Source organism: Liolophura sinensis, chromosome 13, assembly GCF_032854445.1.
Source record: "Liolophura sinensis isolate JHLJ2023 chromosome 13, CUHK_Ljap_v2, whole genome shotgun sequence".
Lineage (NCBI taxonomy): Eukaryota > Metazoa > Mollusca > Polyplacophora > Chitonida > Chitonidae > Liolophura > Liolophura sinensis.
In genome coordinates, this window is record NC_088307.1 from 6703263 (window position 1) to 6721262 (window position 18000).

The window sequence follows — 18000 nt, forward strand, 5'->3', positions numbered from 1 at the left end:
ACACTAGTCTGTATGAAATAAATAAGTAGACAAAATGACAAGGTAAAGAATGAGTCTATTTACTGAATTGGTGATTTGAATTCTTGATTACCATTAATCCAAGGACAGATACCACAAAGGAGTTTTCAAGTTCAGTCAGAATTTAAAATTGCACCCTTGTGTTGGTTACTTTGAATTTGAAGACTATCAGATTGTGATAGGCAATTGTGGCTAATTTGAACATAAATATGAAGGGGGTTGGCCTTGCCACAATATGACACCCATACACCTTACCACTTTCACATATGTGAAACATTTTTTAACACGGTGATAAACTGGCTGTTTGGAATCATGTATGGTAGACATCAAAACTACTTTTCTTGCACATTGTTTTGTTCCATTTCAGACACAAAATGCCCCATGCCAGATTCGTACAGCCCTCTTTATGTAGAGGCAGCCTGGTATGACTGGTGGGAAAAAGAGAAGTTCTTCAAACCAGAGTATGGTGTAAGTTGAAGTTTAGCTCAGATGTAACTGCATGGCCTCCATGGCGCAGTTGGTTAGCTTGCTGGCGCAGCGTAATGACCCAGGAGCCTCTCACCAATGCTGCCGCTGTGTGTTCAGGTCCAGCTCATGCTGACGTCCTCTCCGGCCGTACTGGGGAAGGTCTGCCAGCAACCTGCAGATGGTTGTGGGTTTCCTTCCACTATAATGCTGGCCACCGCCGTCATATAAGTGAAATATTCTTGAGATGGATGTAAAACAGCAATCAAATAAATAAATAAAAAAAATCAAACGTAACTGTTCCACCAGCAAGACAAGATTAACTTAACTAAAGGAGAGACAGCTGGTGAGGGGGTTCAGCTGTTGTATGGTTTGTGGTATGGCTGTTTCCATGTTATAACATTGTGGAGCCGTTGTGTTTTGTTGTGAGGTCGCTGTAAAGCAAAGTGAGGCGAATCAAAGCATTTTAGCAAGGGTGACCTGGGTGACTGCATAAAGTGATGCCTGTCATCTCTTTAATGTTGTTATGTCGTAATTTGAAAACCGTGTATTTGAGGATTTGATCAAAATATCAGATACGAGAGACAGGTAACTAATGAATGTTGAATCTGGCAGCTTTGGAAGTTTCTCATGTGAGACATTTTTAAATAATTTTCAGTGAAAAAAAAATTTAGGATTTTGCTTTGAAATAAAGAATTTTTCTTGAGGGTTTAAGTAACAGCTTCCGTGCATGATAATGACCATTTGACAGAGATCCAGTGCTGCGGAGAAGAATGACAAGGGCCTCTTCATGATGGTAATCCCGCCCCCAAATGTGACAGGCAGTCTCCATTTAGGCCACGCCCTCACCAATGCTGTGGAGGACTGTATAACACGATGGTAAGTTACAGAATTATATGGCACGCTCATGCGATAACGCCACAGTGTTACACACTAGTATTAAAGCCAGATGATTGTATTACATGATGGTAAGTTGGTAAGATGGCAAGATGATTGTTTTACAGAATGGTAAGTTGGTAAGATGTTTGTATTACATGATGGTAAGTTGGGGAGATGGTATGATGATTGTATTACATGGTGGTACATTGGTAAGATGATTGTATTACATGATGGTAAGTTGGTAAGATGATTGTAACACTTGATGGTAAGATGGGAAGATGATTGTATTACATGATTGTAAGTTGGTAAGATGATTGTATTAGTTGATGGTGAGATGGGAAGATGATTGCATTACTTGATGGTAAGTTGGTAAGATGAAAAAGAATTGTGTTGCTTGATGGAAAGTCACAGGATTGCATGACATATGGTACAGCTCAGGCTAAAAGCCAATTGTTTACTGCTCGTATCGCGCTCCGAGATAACATAATTCCATCTGCTGACTATTCCTACTGTAGCTAGTTTGCAAGTGAAGGTGCTGCCTCCAACTATGTGAAAATATACTAACCGTGAAAGGAGGAAAGTTTATCTTGTAGTATGTAACCTACCTCAGCAAAACAAAATCAGTTGACCTTGATAGGCGATTTATTTAAGCTGGGACTGTTATAACAATCTGTTATACTAGTCCCAGATTTTAGCGAGTAAATATGCGATCAAATATTTTTGTTAATTTGACTGTTGTGTTAATGAAAGTTTGAAGATTAGCCTACAGTATTGTCTACAGACATAACTGCTGACCAAAATGTTACACAAAAGAATGTCATACAATAGAGGGATTTACACAGAAACAGTGTATCTAGTCCCAGAAGTTTTGAGAGATTAATTCATTTCTGTTGTTTAAGGTAGCCTAGGCCACACTGTGTCTGGTAAGCCAAAAATTCAAGTAAAGTGTATTGGTGCAAATGGGAAATATTTTCTTTTTCTCTGAGAAAAACTTTTCCTTCTTGTGTATGCTACACACTGTAAGTGGGTGGGTTGCCTACATGGTTTGGTACAAACTACAAATTCTCCTCAAAGTTATATTATATAGACAAAATCTAACTTGTCCTTCATCGTGTTTTTCATTTTTTTTACCACAATTGTGGATGAAATTCGTATTGTAGTACCGCTCTGTTTTTGTTGTTGGTTTGCACAACACGTCGGCGTCAAAGTGTCAATTTTGTCTGCTGACTTACTGAGTGGCAGATAATTTTTCACTGGCAAATGACTCCCACAACGAGAAAAACCTTCTATGGAAGAAATGAAAGATATTTGTCCACTTTTAAGGGAGATGAAGACTGAGCTAGTTTTAGCAGTCATGGTGATCTATCTTGCATGGACTCACACGTAAATCACTACTTCAAAAGAAGATTTCCACTTTGCGATCAAAAATACACATATCAGATATTTTACGTGAGTTTCATGTATGGTGTTAGTCTTTTAAAAATTCTTTTAAATCATTCTAATGAAGAACTGAATTTTCGGTTGTTAAGTTTCCACAGCCAGTGCGGAGGCATAATTATTCTCAGCCACACGTGTGTGATCAGTCATAGTGGACGGATCACTGATTAACTCTACAGGTAACGGTCTGTCTCTCTACAAGGCCTCTAGGAACATGCTAACCTCCTGCCTGGTGTTGACTTTTAGCCTGAGATGTGCTGTAATGGTGGTTTAGTGGATTTTATTATTTATTTATTGTTGAAATGTCAGGATTTTCTTCTCTGATAAAAGTCTTATTTCACATCTGATCACTTTCTTGTTTACATTTTGGTATTCTGTAAGATGGGTCAGAAGCTGGATGTCACGTGACCACCTTTTCGTGTCTAAAACAAACTGGCCGCCCAATGTTAAATGTCCATGGGGGAAAAGGTCACTTTTTGCCACTTTGCTAGTGACAAGTAAGGCCTAGTTGTACAAGATAACACCATGAAAGCTCTGCAGAAATACTCTCTGGAAAGCTGAAAATTATACAAGTCCAACAGATACAGGTCCGCTGACAGGCCCCACTGTTTGTTGCTGTGGAGATCACATGGTCTCAAGCTTCCGATCCATCATACAGAATATCACACTCAGACACCAGAAAAAAAAAACCCATTTTGTTTTAAGACATTCCATTCTGAACTCAGCATCATGATGTCACATTTTAGTCAACTTGAACATTTCTCTGTCACACAACGCATCACTTTTGATGTCTATGATTCAAGTATGTGCATGCAGCCCGACAGCTAAATATCATTACCTTAAGTGGGAAGGTCTGCCAGCAACCTGCAGATGGTCAGGGGTTTCTGCCGTGCTCCATCCGGTTTCCTCCCACCATAATGCTTGCCAAAGTCATATAAGTGAAATATTCTTGAGTATGGTGTAAAACGTCAATCAAATAAAAATCATTACTTGTTCAGAAACGCAAAGTCATGATATTGTCAAAATATAAATAATAAATAAGAGGGAATGTATTTGCTTTCTGTTTTTTAGACGTTAAATGAAATGTCATTTGTTAGTCTAGGTTTAAAGTCTGTTACTTTATGTAAAACTGTATCTGGGCACACCAGTTTCGAAAGCAAAAAAATTGTTGACTACTGCATGACACACAAGTCGGATAGAAAAAAAATGAAGTTTCATTTCTGTAGGAAGCGCATGAATGGCGTGACTTGTCTTTGGAATCCAGGCTGCGATCACGCTGGAATCGCCACTCAGGTCGTCGTTGAGAAAAAATTGATGAGAGAACGTAAGCTCACCAGACATGATCTTGGCAGGGAAAAATTTGTGGAAGAAATTTGGAAGTGGAAAAACGAGTGAGTAGACAATTTGGTTTTTACCTTGGATATGTACATGTGAAAATTTAGTATTCAGTGGTTAGGATGATGACCACACCCTAATATAAACTCGCCTGCTATATCTGAGGGCCTTTGAAGTTTCAGCGATAACTCTTTTTTTTTTTTTTTTTTGTAAGAGAGAAAAAAAATTATTGTTAAAATGAAAGAAATTTTTTGTGTGAAAGTACAGATAAATATTACAGGATAAAGTATGTGTTTTAAAAACATTATTAAATTGATTAGGTTCGTTTTCTTACTCCTTTGATCTTTTTTTTTTTCAGAAAAGGTGATCGTATTTACCATCAGTTGAGGAAGTTGGGAGGCTCTTACGACTGGGATAGAGCTTGTTTTACCATGGAGCCAGTAAGTATTGAGGGTAGTTCTGAACTCTGCTGACAAGGTAGTATGGACCACCTCACATCAGACTTTCAATGTTGGTGTAGTTGCATGTTCAAATCCAGCTTGAACATAATTTTGACATTTTACTGAGACATGCATTAAATACATTTTTGATTGTGTTTTATTCTTTATGAGAACTGCTGAGGGCCTCTGTGGCCAAGTTTTTAATTTGCCAGTGCAGCACAGGGCGTTGGCTGTGAGTTGAAGATCAGCTCACGCAGGCTTCCTCTCCAGTCTTACATTGTAAGGTCTTCAATCAACCCGCGGATGGTCGTGGATTCCAACCTGCCTCCACCCGCTTTCCTCCCACCATCATGACCATAATGCTGACTGCCATTCTATAAGTGAAATATTCTTCACTATTGCGTAAAACACCAAACAAATAAATGAGAAAATGCTGAAATTTGAGCAAATCGTTATTGTAACACAAAAAGTGATTTTAATATTTTTTTTCTCTAGCTGTTATTAAAGAGTATTTGATCCGAAACAATCTTCCTAACAAAAGTCAGTGACGTTGGAAATTTGATGAACAGAGTTCCCCTGATTGGTTTGTCCCCTCATCATACATGTATATAACGAGTTGTCCTGATTTCAACTTTTGTAGAAACTATGCCGAGCTGTAACAGAAGCTTTTGTGCGTCTCCATGAGGACGGCTTGATCTATCGCAGTGTACGACTCGTCAACTGGTCCTGTAAACTTAATTCCGCCATCTCAGATATTGAGGTAAATACCCTATTTCGTCAACCTTTTCGCATATAAAAGGGTAACTTTCATTGCAATTTATGCATGTTTTTAATTCAATTTTGGATACAAAACTACATTGGCCAATCTGCACAAGAAGATCAATATTATCAGTCTACACAGAATAATAGCTTCAGAATTCGCTTGAATAAACACCTTACAAACATGAGAAAAGGTTGAAGAATTACAGTACATGAATACCTGTGTTTACAATGAGTCACACTTTAATATCCAGAAGACACCCAAAGGCTTTGTGGATTATATCGACACGCGGACCCCTAGTTTAAAGTTTATCACGTGGTGCAGCGGCATGCCTATCAAGAAGTCCGCCGTGCCTCTGTAAAGCAAGAAAGCAATTGCACTCTACCTCTAAATCAATTTATTCGATTTGCTGTCCTTTTCTGCAAAACAGTACTGTTAACACTTTCATCAGCTTGTCATATCGTGTTCACTGAAAAACGTTTCCAATTGCAGGCCGACTTTTTCCCCTCCAAATTTTCAAAGAGTAACTATAAAATCGAAAACCTTTGTTAGACTCACAATTCTTACCCAGAAAGGATGTTTGCGAGATTCTAACACTCAGCCAACCACGCATATATTATGCGCAACCATGGATCAACAACTTTGCACAACAACTAAACTTAAACGTTAGACCATTGCCAACAGCATGCCCAGTTTAGGTCAGCTGGAGAGGAAGCGTCAGTCCACCCATGAAAGACTATCCCCGCTGGACAAGTCTATTCAGTCTTTTTACATGTACCTGTCTTTCTTTCATTATACCGGTATTTCGTTTGCTATACCTGCATGTCTTCTTTTTCTCATATGTTGTAAATTGTAACAGGTGGACAAAAAGGAGATCGTGGGCAGAACATTTCTACCTGTGCCAGGATACAAGGACAAAGTAGAGTTTGGGGTACTGGTCTCATTTGCATACCAGGTTGAAGATTCAGGTAACTCAAAGTTTGCTAGTTTTCATCATTTACCATGCATAAACTTCACAGATTTAGTGCTGTCTGGCCTGGTACTCACAGATTTAGTGCTGTCTGGCCTGGTACTCACAGATTTAGTGCTGTCTGGCCTGGTACTCACAGATTTAGTGCTGACTGGCCTGGTACTCATAGATTTTGTGCTTTCTGGCCTGGTACTCACAGATTTAGTGCTGACTGGCCTGGTACTCATAGATTTTGTGCTTTCTGGCCTGGTACTCACAGATTTTGTGCTTTCTGGCCTGGTACTCACAGATTCAGTGCTGTCTAGCCAGTTACTCACAGATTTAGTGCTGTCTGGCCAGTTACTCACAGATTTAGTGCTGTCTGGCCAGTTACTCACAGATTCAGTGCTGTCTGGCCAGTTACTCACAGATTTAGTGCTGTCTGGCCAGTTACTCACAGATTCAGTGCTGTCTGGCCAGTTACTCACAGATTTAGTGCTGACTGACCTGGTACTCACAGATTTTGTGCTGTCTGCCCACTTACTCACAGATTTAGTGCTTTCTGGCCTGGTACTCACAGATTTTGTGCTTTCTGGCCAGTTACTCACAGATTTAGTGCTGTCTGGCCAGTTACTCACAGATTTAGTGCTGTCTGGCCAGTTACTCACATATTTAATGCTGTCTGACCTGATACTCACAGAAATATGTGCTTCATTTTATGTTGAGACATTGTTATTCCTCTGCCAGCACCAGAGGGGTCTGAAGGCTAATATGTTTACACTTCTTCTGCCAGTCTGCCACAAATTGTTTTTTCTGAGCTTTTTTTTTCAAAACAGTACCTCATATTAAATTGAAACCTGGTATATGGCGTCACTGTTACACTGTTATCATGTGCCAGTTTTGTCCTGTTTCAACAAAGTTTATGCTCCAGGTTTGTCCTGATTTTTGATGTTTAACAGTTTTCCCAACTTTTTTTCCAAAGGTTAATATGTTGAAAAAGAAACTGTACAGCTTTACTACGATGAGTTTCACATTAAGTTTGAGTTTAGGGCTGATTCCTCCATTTTCAACAAAATTATGACAATTTTTGTCCTGTTTCTTCAAATCAGTTGATTATTCTGAATAAGAAACTTAGTACTTGTAATACTTCCACTCTCCTGTTGTTACTCCAGATGCTGAGATTGTTGTCGCCACTACACGTGTAGAGACAATGTTAGGTGACACAGCCGTTGCTGTCCATCCCAGTGATGAGCGATACAAGCATCTTCATGGCAAGTTTGTCAAACATCCATTTCTTGATCGACGGCTCCCGATCGTCTGTGATGAGTTTGTAGAGATGGGCTTTGGTACAGGTGAGTTATCCAGGGGTTGTTGAGTGTACTTATACTCATTTACACGCCAATTTGAATTTTTGTTTTACCGACAGAATGAATCTCGTTTTAATGTCGTTGGTCGGTAAGACGTTTCAGTGAAGCAGCGCTAGATAAAAGAGCGATGGATATCTGCCCTGCAGCAAGGAGGCATGTTACATACAGTGTAAGAACTCTTTATCGTCATATGACTGAAAAATTGTTAAGTTAAACCCCAAGCACTCACTCACTCACTCAATGTTGTTGGAGGTTATAAAAAAAATAAAAGTAAGAGTGAAAGATCATCTAATTTATGTGAAGTGTCCTAGCAGTCTTTCCTGTTGAAGGTGTATATTTACATAATTGGAAAGCCTTGAAAAACAGGAAAATGATAAACGAAAAGAAAGATTACAAAAATAGAAAGGTTGATTTTCAATTTTATATCTATTCCATTTTTGGCTTTTTTTTAGTTTCGGCTTTGTTTTTTAGAGACAGATTTGTACATTTTCCTGTTATTCCCCTGTTAAACAGACGGTCAGATAATGACATGTCCCTGGGTATGACGTAAAACACCCGTCAGGTAAACAAAGAAATTTATTGTCATTTACACGTGATGTTGCTTTTTTACCGGATACAATTGTCCTTTGACATATGCGATTTATTATGCACCTTTCTTCCCCTGTATCCCCCAGGTGCTGTGAAGATCACCCCTGCCCATGACCAGAATGATTACGAGGTTGGGATGCGCCATTCCCTCCCCTTCATCAATATCCTAGACGACACAGGAAACCTGAACGACACCTGTGGGCAGTTCTCTGTGAGTGGCACTTTTCTCTATGGCTGTGTTCCCAACTTGAGTTGTCTCCCTTTCAGAACATATGTTAACTCATGTCTTTACTGTTCAAGGATTAAGCATGTTAGGAAAGTAAAACGTGTTCTGAAAAGGCATGATAGGTTCAGGGGTCAAGATAATAATTAACTCCTTGAACCTGTCATGTCTACATAAGAAGAAATGTTTTATTCGGTTGAAAGGGGCATGATGATTATCCCCAGACAGACTTGTTAAAGGGCTACAGAATCGATTCTGATTGGCTGGTGAGATAGGTATAAAGGGAGCAGCTTTCAAGTGCTTATACTACACGTAATACCTGTAACTAGGGGAAATTACCCTTTAGCGCAGTTGGTAGAACGCTGGACTTCGGCTCCTGAGGCCCGAGTTCGAATCCTGGCACGACCCACTTTAGTCTAGTGGTAGAAGTGTGGACTCCAAACCCAGAGACCGCCGGTTCAAATCCCCAGTTGGTTGCCTCGTCACAATATGTTAGGTGTTGTGATTGACATCACACAGAAAATTGAGCCTTGCGTTAGATCCTTTCTGACTTGACACTTACGAGTATTTAACTTTAATCACAAGTAAGACAAGGTAAAGTAAACTGTATTAACTCTCTGCTTAGGAGCCTGAAGCAAAGTCTGTCAGTTAGCCAATTTGCTCATCAGCAATTAAAAATTCTTAGCAGTATATTACATCAGTGCTTTAGTGTACTTTGATTAAAGCATATGAGTTTAGCCAGGGAGATGTATCAGTGTCTTTGAGACACCCTATTCTGGCAAAATTAACATGGCAGAAATAGGTTAAGTCAGGAAGACATGGAAATGAGACACACGCTTTCTAATTCTGGTTAAATCTGTGTCGTGGAATGTTAGATTTGAGACAGGGTCAGTTACATACGATGGATGATTGACAACCGGTTAAAAGCCTACGACTGAACCCTTGATTGTCGGTCATATATTGCAAGTTATTTTACTAAGACGTTATATTAGCGAAGCAAAATAGAGATACATGAGACAAGTGTATACAAAATTAATGGAACTTTGGTTGTGATTTGCTCATCCATTGTGGCAGGGAATAATTGGAAGGACCACACCTCACATGTCAGTAAGCTGTTGGCCCATTGTTTTCTTCTTTAGGGCATGATGCGGTTCGATGCCAGGAGAGCTGTGTTGAAAGCATTACAGGACAAAGGACTCTACAAGGAAACCAAGGAGAATCCCATGGTGGTCCCTATTTGCAGGTAAATTGGATCCCTCAGTGCTTTATTCAACAATGGATTTACATTGTTTAATCCTGAATTTACATGGAGTCAGTTTTTTGTGTGTTTTTGTTTTTTTTTTTTTTGTGGGTGTTTTGTTTGTTTTTTTGCGGGTTTTTTTTCTTAAAGTGTAGCAAGGTGATAGAATTGTTTAATAAAAAACCTGTGCATGAGAAAATTTATAAGAAAACATGAATAATTCAGTAATGTAATAGAGCTAAACATGGAGTCCAAGGGATTTGTATTTTGGAAATTACCCTCAAGTTAATTTCCTGTGTAATATCGATTTTCTGACAAGGATTTTCACTTCATGAATGCTGTGTAAAGATGAAGCTTGTCAATCAGTGTGGCAAATGAGATATTTCAAATTACAAATTGTGTTCTTGCCAGCCGGTCCAAGGATGTAATAGAGCCCCTGTTGAAGCCCCAGTGGTACGTGGATTGTCGGGACATAGGGCAAGATGCCATTAAGGTGAGACTACAAATTTATGTCTGTCTGTCTGTTTGTTTCTCTGTCTCTCAGTCATTCAGTCTGTAAATGCAAGATATGGCGTATAATCCATAATGAAGCCCCAATGGTATGTGGACTGTCATGACACTGAGCAAGATGCTATCTAGGTGAGAATACAAATTTGTGTCTGTTTGTCTGTCTGTTTCTCCATCTCTCAGTCATTCAGTCTGTAAATGCATGATATGACATATAATCCATGATGAAGCCCCAATGGTATGTGGACTGTCATGACACTGGGCAAAATGCTATCTAGGTGAGACTACAAATTTGTGTCTGCCTGTCTGTTTGTTTCTCCATCTCTCAGTCATTCAGTCTGTAAATGCATGATATGACATATAATCCATGATGAAGCCCCAATGGTATGTGGACTGTCATGACACTGAGCAAATTGCAGTCTGGGTGAGACTACAAATTTGTGCCCGTCTGTCTGTAGTGCCGTTAAAAGAGTGACATGACATAAAAACCTGTGTGAAGTCGCAGTGGTAAGTGAATTTGTGTGACATACAGATTTGTTTTGCTTTATAAAGTGTAAGAACTGAAGGTAAACCACAGAAACTGCATTGCAGACCCAGTCACACATGTACATGTACAGGGACATAGAAAGCCTCTGACATTAAGTTTATACATTCATGTATGTCAGTTTGTATATGTTTGAACCCATGACCAAGTTGGTTTTTATAGATGTCTGCTGGTCTTTTCTGTCTGCTGAACTACCTGTACATTCCCCAAGGGCGGGTGATGGGTTCTAGATTTTGCAACTTGAAATATGAAGTTCCATAACCATTTGGGTGTTATGGCAATGCCCTGGTACTAGACATCACAACCTTTATTTGCTTTTTAGTACGTACTGTACTTTGCCGTACTAGAAATATACTGCCCACTTTAATAGCCAGTTTGTTTGTCCGTCTGTCTGTCAGATAACTTGTCGTATTCCTATTTAAATTTTGTTTGTGTCTATGTTCAGGCTGTACGGGACGGAAAGCTGAAGATTATACCAGACAGTCATGTGAAGACATGGAATCATTGGCTGGAAAACACAAAGTAAGAGCTGGTCTGGATATTTCATCCCACACAATGTCTTGGTTGATAATTAATGTCTGGTACTGATGGTTTTCTCCAAGTTGTAGACTTAAATAGTACTCTAAATTAAGCTTTTAAATACAAATTAATAATGAAATTAATATATTTTGAACAGGTGATTCTATACTGTGGTTGCACAATTTCATACCAACTCTTTGTATTAAAGTGAAATTTTAAACCTCATTCAGGGAGCAGGAATGGCTGTCATTAACATGCTTGTCTTTCAGTGGCTTAGACACATGGTGAAGGTTCAATCCCGGTATTGGGCACTGAATTTGTGGATTCTCCCGCTCTTACTGTTCGTGGGGTGTTGAGGACACTCACATTTGTGAAGCCTAATGTTGTTTTGAAGACCACCTTAATATGGTTTGCATATATGTACATCACCTGCAGGAAATTGTGTCTGTCACTTGCCAAAGGCCATTGATTGACATGAACATAGCTGTTTCCTCCACCCATTAAAACTGACCGCTATCAGTTGTAGAAAGTAAAAATTGTCTGTGAGTAACAGTCGCATAAAAAAGCCCTATTCAGGTGAATTGTGCACTTTCGAATAAATACAAGTATGCATGTCTGAAATGAAGATTTGAGATAAAACGGTAATTTTCATGGAATATGCAAATAGCTTAGGTAAAAGCTTGTGGACAGGAGGTGTAGCAACATGCCAAAGAAAAGGGTTTATATGACTGATTATCTGTTAATTGTGTGACTTTTCAGAGACTGGTGTATTTCTCGTCAGCTCTGGTGGGGACACCGTATCCCAGCCTATTTTGTCACTGTGGATGACACCAGTATCCCTAAAGGAGAGGTAGGTGAAGGTTTTTGTTTGTGTTACTTCTTGAGATGTTGTTGTAATTATGTTTCTGTTTCTTTTTCTTTTTCACTCTAACTTTTCATTGAGGTTTATAAGTGACAATAAGCGGTGCGAGAGGGTTTAGATGGTTGTTTGGGCTGTCTACATTTGTCCCGTTGTAGACCACATGTCTTCCATCAGTGTGGCATGCAGTTTTTGTAAGTTACGCAGGGGAAAGTTCATCAGTAATTTGTCTATTATAAACCTGACCACCCTTCTAGGCCTGTTCAGGTTCCTCCAACAGTAAACGGGGATGCCATTGTGTGTGTAAAATAGTCATAATCACAGTATTAATTTATTTATTACCAGGGTAAATAATGAAATTCAATAGATCGAAAAGTCTGAAAATCTAAAAAGCTTCAGCGATCCATGTGTAACGAGAACTGCTTTTCAGTGCTCATATTTTACTTGTACAATGTGTAGCTGTAGGTCATGGGAATTTCCCTTTAACTCATTTGGTAGATTCGAGATGTGAGTAAATAAATCTTCAATCTGTAACAGATATATACATGAACATGGAGTTATTTCCCCTGTTTGAGTTGTGCCCCTGTGTGTCACTCTCTAGGACTCTGATGGGAAGTATTGGGTGAGTGGAAGGACTGAGGAAGAAGCAAAACAGAAAGCAGCAAAACAGTTCAATGTTTCTCCAGAGAAGATTTCACTCAGACAAGGTACGCACAAAATTAAGAAAAGATCGTTACATTGTTTGGTTACCTTGGAGGGATATTCTCAGAAAATATCTGTGGATATCATTCAGCTTCAGTTCACATAAAATTTAGAAGTGAGGTTAAGAAAAATATTTCTTGTGAAAAGGTTTTGGATGCTATGCGCTCAAGACTGTGCATTTAGTACAAATTTTTGGTGTTTCTTTATTATCTTCCTTTATTTTTCGGCATTAAATCAAGTAAGTGATATTATTTGCTAATAACGTTTTTCAGATGAAGATGTGCTGGACACGTGGTTCTCTTCAGGCCTTTCCCTTTCTCAATTTTTGGATGGCCAGAAAAGGTAATACTATAACAGATGTCAATAAGCTAGAAGTATTCAGCTGTCATTCAGAAAAGGTCTTTGGCAAGGATACAGTTTATTGCTATCAGCATCACAAGCCCATCTACGAGACTTGGCATGACTGAAACTAGACATATGAACTTATGAACTTTTTCTATCAAAAACTGATACAAAAGAGTGCTGCGCATTGTTACGTGCATATTCTGTTTCCTTTCTGGATGCGTAGTGAGATGTTCGTAAAACCTTTCACAGAGGTCAAACTTCTAAACACGGTTTCATGGCAAATCTGAACTACATGTATTTTGATGAGAAACAGAATAATGAATGCTCCCTCAATAGCTCACTGTAGCTCACCTTTCACTGAAGAAACTGCCTTCAAGTCACTTGGTAGTTTCAGGTAAATTACTAATACAAACAGAACGTTGACTTTAATACCACCGTAGAACCCAAAATATTGAACCCTAAGATCATTGGTGATGAACCCTAAAATAATGAATATTTTAATTTTGATGTTTTTTGCCATGAAGAATACCTTGATCTAAAAGTTGTTTTTCAGTTATAGTGGCATCTAGTGATGGCATTTTATCTATTATCTCCCTTGGCCTGTTTATTCAATAGACTCCAGACTTGGAAACGTTCTACCCCGGCACACTGCTAGAGACGGGGCATGATATCCTGTTTTTCTGGGTTGCTCGTATGGTCATGTTGGGGCAGAAACTGATGGGAGATCTTCCATTCAAGGAGGTAGGAAAGCACATTAATTTTTCACTTAATTCTTTTCATCTCCAAATAACAGGCTGTTAATACCTAGCTGTCTTATCCTGAAATACTTAAACTTTTATGCATGTTTATATTTGAATTTATTCTTTAGTATGTTAGAACCCAGTCATGTCAATCGTTAATAAAGTAAATCAGTAAATAAAGAGAGTTGAGTAAAGAAAATGTACAAATCAGTTGATTTTATAGTAGCTCTAGAAAAACTACACCTGTGAGACATACATGGCTCTCTGAAAGAAGTTTGAAATGATTGGTGTGCGTTGTTGCATCAAATTCTAAAGCCCCATCCACACTATTCAACTTTGCTGAAATTTTGTTGACTCAACAGCAAGTTGAATGCTGTTGAGGTAAGTTGAGTGTCCTGTCCATACTACAAATCAGGTGGATCAGCATTGTCCAACACTGTTGTCGTGTGTTGAGCTGTGTTTTTTTACCAAAGTTTTGATAAATCAGATGGAAATTTCCACCTTTCCTGAGACACAATGATTTTTTTTGTCCGTATCTTTGTAATCATTACAGAAAGTGTTGCACAGGTAAGGGTATTTTCATGCCCTTCAGGCTGCAGTGGCCACATTTAGTACACGGATAGCCAATCATGGGAAACAATTTGGATATCAATGACCACCCTTCTTGACCTAAATTTCAAATGTGGTTAATTTACTCAGTTTGCCTTCAATTCATCTTTAAGGATTGTTTAAACTTTTTTTGACAAGGTGGGATGATGTCTTAAGAGTTCCAGTACCAAAAGCAATCATTTATCACCGTTACTTTAATCTAAAAATGCGTTTTTTTTGTCCATAGGATTACTTCATAATAAATTGCAGTAATAAGCAGTATGTGTAAAAGATATGTTTTGTTTCTACCAGGTGTACTTGCATGCTATGGTCCGCGATGCCCACGGCAGGAAGATGAGCAAATCACTCGGCAACGTCATTGACCCTCTGGATGTCATATATGGTATAAGTCTACAGGTACTAAACCTCTTACTTCATGGTAACAGGTGTAAATTTGCTTTCAGCTTTTAGACTGGTATGAGTCTTAGATGTAACATGTCTGGTTTATGCAGCATAGATATGGGATTTAAAAATAATAAAGGTACATTTAATGTTACTGTAATTGTTCAACCTTTTCGCATGTTTGCAAGGTGTTTATTCAAACATATTCTGAAGGCATTATTCTGGGTTGACTGATAAAATTCTACTTTTTGTAATGCCGTAAAATATTGTAGGTTTGTCTCCAAACTGTCTTTAAAATGTGCATAAATTGCACTGAAAGTTGCTCGTTCATATGTGAAAAGGTTGAGGAATTAGGGTATGTGAGAAAAGGTCGCTAAGTTTTGGCAACTAGATTTCTCCTTCTCTAGAACCCTTTGTAATCTTGAGTGTGGTATTATGCACTAAATATTTAGTGTATTATATTTAGTATATTTAAATAAAAATAAAAAATGTTGGTTCTTCGAGCCGAGAACCTGTTTTAAGGGCAATATTCTTGATTATGGGTTAGTGAGTGCACTAGTTTGATACAGGAAGTTAAAGATATGTCACTGAGACATTTATGTTAGATAAAATAAAAGCTAAGAATTTTTTGTAACACATTTGTTAACCACTGTATTTCTCCAACCTTTTCATACGTTTGCAAGATGTTTATTCAAGCATGTTCTGAAGGCATTATTCTGTGCTGACTGATAAAATGAAACTGACCAATTCACCCGATTAAGTTTTGTCTCCAAAAACAAATTAAAAATATGCATAAATTGCATTGAAAGTTGCTCTTTCATAAGGTAGAGGAAGTAGGTGGCCATGGGCTCTGATTGGTTTCCTCCCACCATAATGGTGACCACTGTTGTATACAAATAAGTCAGATAGGGTAATCAAACGATGACCAACAGCCTTACGCGGTGCCTGACTTTGTGGCTTGACTCCGTTAGAAGCTCACCTTGTTCCTGCTTGTAATAGGGATGTCTTACCTGTGTGATTGTATTAGGGTCTTCACGAACAGTTGGCAAACAGTAACCTGGATGAGAAGGAAATAGAGAAAGCCAAGAAGGGCCAGGTAAGGGTGCTCAACATTTAGCTTGCTCTTTTGCAGAAACAAGTGGATGTTAATTTTTCTTTTTTGCATTCTTTGTTTTTGTGCAGTAAGTCCCCCAAAAGCTGTCCGATTTTCGTACAATTTTATTAGCGAATTTAAATTTTGAAAACCAACTAAATCCATGCGTAAATTTGGCACGTTGAATGATTCTGTGATTCTGATTGGTCATTTGTTTCTGTGCAATATCTGTTGTAAGTATTATCTGATTATGGTGAAATTTTGTGTGCAGATTCAATTTGTGATGCCTCCGATCAAGTTTAATCCTTGCCTAAGTTTTGCGCATTTACCATGGAATGTAAATTAATAATGAAATACTGTCTTTCTCATAAGCCTGTTGTTGTTTTCTCAGAAAGCTGACTACCCTGAGGGAATTCCTGAGTGTGGGACGGATGCTCTGAGGTTTGCTCTCTGTTCCTACACTTCCCAGGGTGAGTAGTGATAGGTTCTGTGAATCACTGTATTGTACAGCTGGTAGCAGGATCATGGAAGCAGGACCGTGGAAAGAATTCAAGCACACCAACAATTAATGAAAATGATGACAGTGAATTTCTGATTGGTTTTCACATGGCAGAGCGAGAAGATGTTTGAGGGCATGTCATACTGTTTTGTGGGTTTTATTCAGGTATCTTGTAAATGATAGTGGATTACTCCTCATGCTTCGGTTTCTTCCAGCCATAAATCTGACTGTCGTCATAGAAATAAAAAAATTCCTGAATGTGGCATATAACATTTATGAAATAAATAAATATGTCAACTATCTTAGAAATTAGACTATAATGTTGCTCACTTCTGTCCTGTGGTGATATTTCGGCAGTGTTTTGATACGTTCAGTAATATCAGCGCCTCGTCACTTCGGCCCATTTCAGGGCCTGACATAAACTTGGTGTCCAAGGCCACCGTTATTTAACTCTGGAACCATTTAACATTAATCAAATAAGTAAATAAATATATCAAGGAAGTTAGTCAAGCATTTAGCCATGCCGTTGCCCACATCTTTCTTGTGGTAATATCTTTGCAGTGTTTAGATATGTTTAATAATATGAGCTCCTCTTCATTCATATACATTTCTTGGACGTCCTTTGTGTCCAAGGTCACTGGTCTGTTGGTTTGTTTTTCTTAGTTAACTCTTACCAGATAAATAAATCAAGGAAGTTGGTCAGCCATTTGGCCTTTCCTCACATGTTTCCTATGGTAATGTTAAGGCATTGTTTGGATACAATAACAACTCATCACTCCTACCTGTTTCAGGACGTGACATAAACCTGGATGTCCTTCGTGTCCAAGGCTACAGGTTTTTCTGTAACAAACTCTGGAATGCAACCAAGTTTGCTCTGAATGGCCTGGGAGAAGACTTTACACCCAACTGTAAGCAACAGGTGAGATTTTAGTTTTTCTTTTGATTTACCCAGGAGACATGAGACATATTTGGACAAATATGAATATTCTACGCAGTAGAAATCTTCCTGTACATGGCAGCTGTACATTGAAACTCTACACTGAATAAATCATATTCACATTTGCAGTATAAATTTGTAGCAAAACCGGTGCGGGAACAGAAAATTCTGAGTAGAAGTGTTTGAAATTTGGCCCCTTTATTAACCGTAAAAAGCAACAGTAGCCTCAAGTTTAGCCAAAAATTTCTGGCCGTAAAGATATTTGAGTTGCCAGAGGAAATGACAGGGAGGATTTGATTTGATTTGATTTGATTGGTGTATTACGCCGTACTCAAGAAAATTTCACTTATACTAAATGAATGAACTAAAAATTCCCTGTAAGTTACTTCTGCACAGTGAGAGTTGGGGGCGGTACCCCCAGTTAAACTTCATGAAGACTGAGGTTACTAATCCGCACCTTATTGCATGGTCAGCTTTACTGTACTTGACAGTGGGCCTTTGTTTTTACTCCTGAATTAAAATGAATTCAAGTATCAAGCGATAGTTGCAACCGACCTGTAAATT

General features: G+C 38.6%; 1 protein-coding gene across 1 annotated transcript in view; it reads left to right on the forward strand.

Moving 5' to 3' along the window:
• The window catches only part of LOC135481104 (valine--tRNA ligase-like), a 28956-nt gene that overhangs the window by 3391 nt on the left and 7565 nt on the right, over positions 1 to 18000 (forward strand). Inside the window, 20 exon segments of the mRNA XM_064761040.1 lie at positions 386 to 486; positions 1235 to 1362; positions 4026 to 4190; positions 4493 to 4574; positions 5215 to 5334; positions 6194 to 6302; positions 7456 to 7635; positions 8325 to 8449; positions 9601 to 9704; positions 10113 to 10194; positions 11198 to 11274; positions 12031 to 12121; positions 12732 to 12837; positions 13105 to 13137; positions 13140 to 13174; positions 13793 to 13918; positions 14818 to 14922; positions 15935 to 16003; positions 16392 to 16470; positions 17291 to 17418. Coding sequence (XP_064617110.1) covers positions 386 to 486; positions 1235 to 1362; positions 4026 to 4190; positions 4493 to 4574; positions 5215 to 5334; positions 6194 to 6302; positions 7456 to 7635; positions 8325 to 8449; positions 9601 to 9704; positions 10113 to 10194; positions 11198 to 11274; positions 12031 to 12121; positions 12732 to 12837; positions 13105 to 13137; positions 13140 to 13174; positions 13793 to 13918; positions 14818 to 14922; positions 15935 to 16003; positions 16392 to 16470; positions 17291 to 17418 — 2045 coding nt within the window.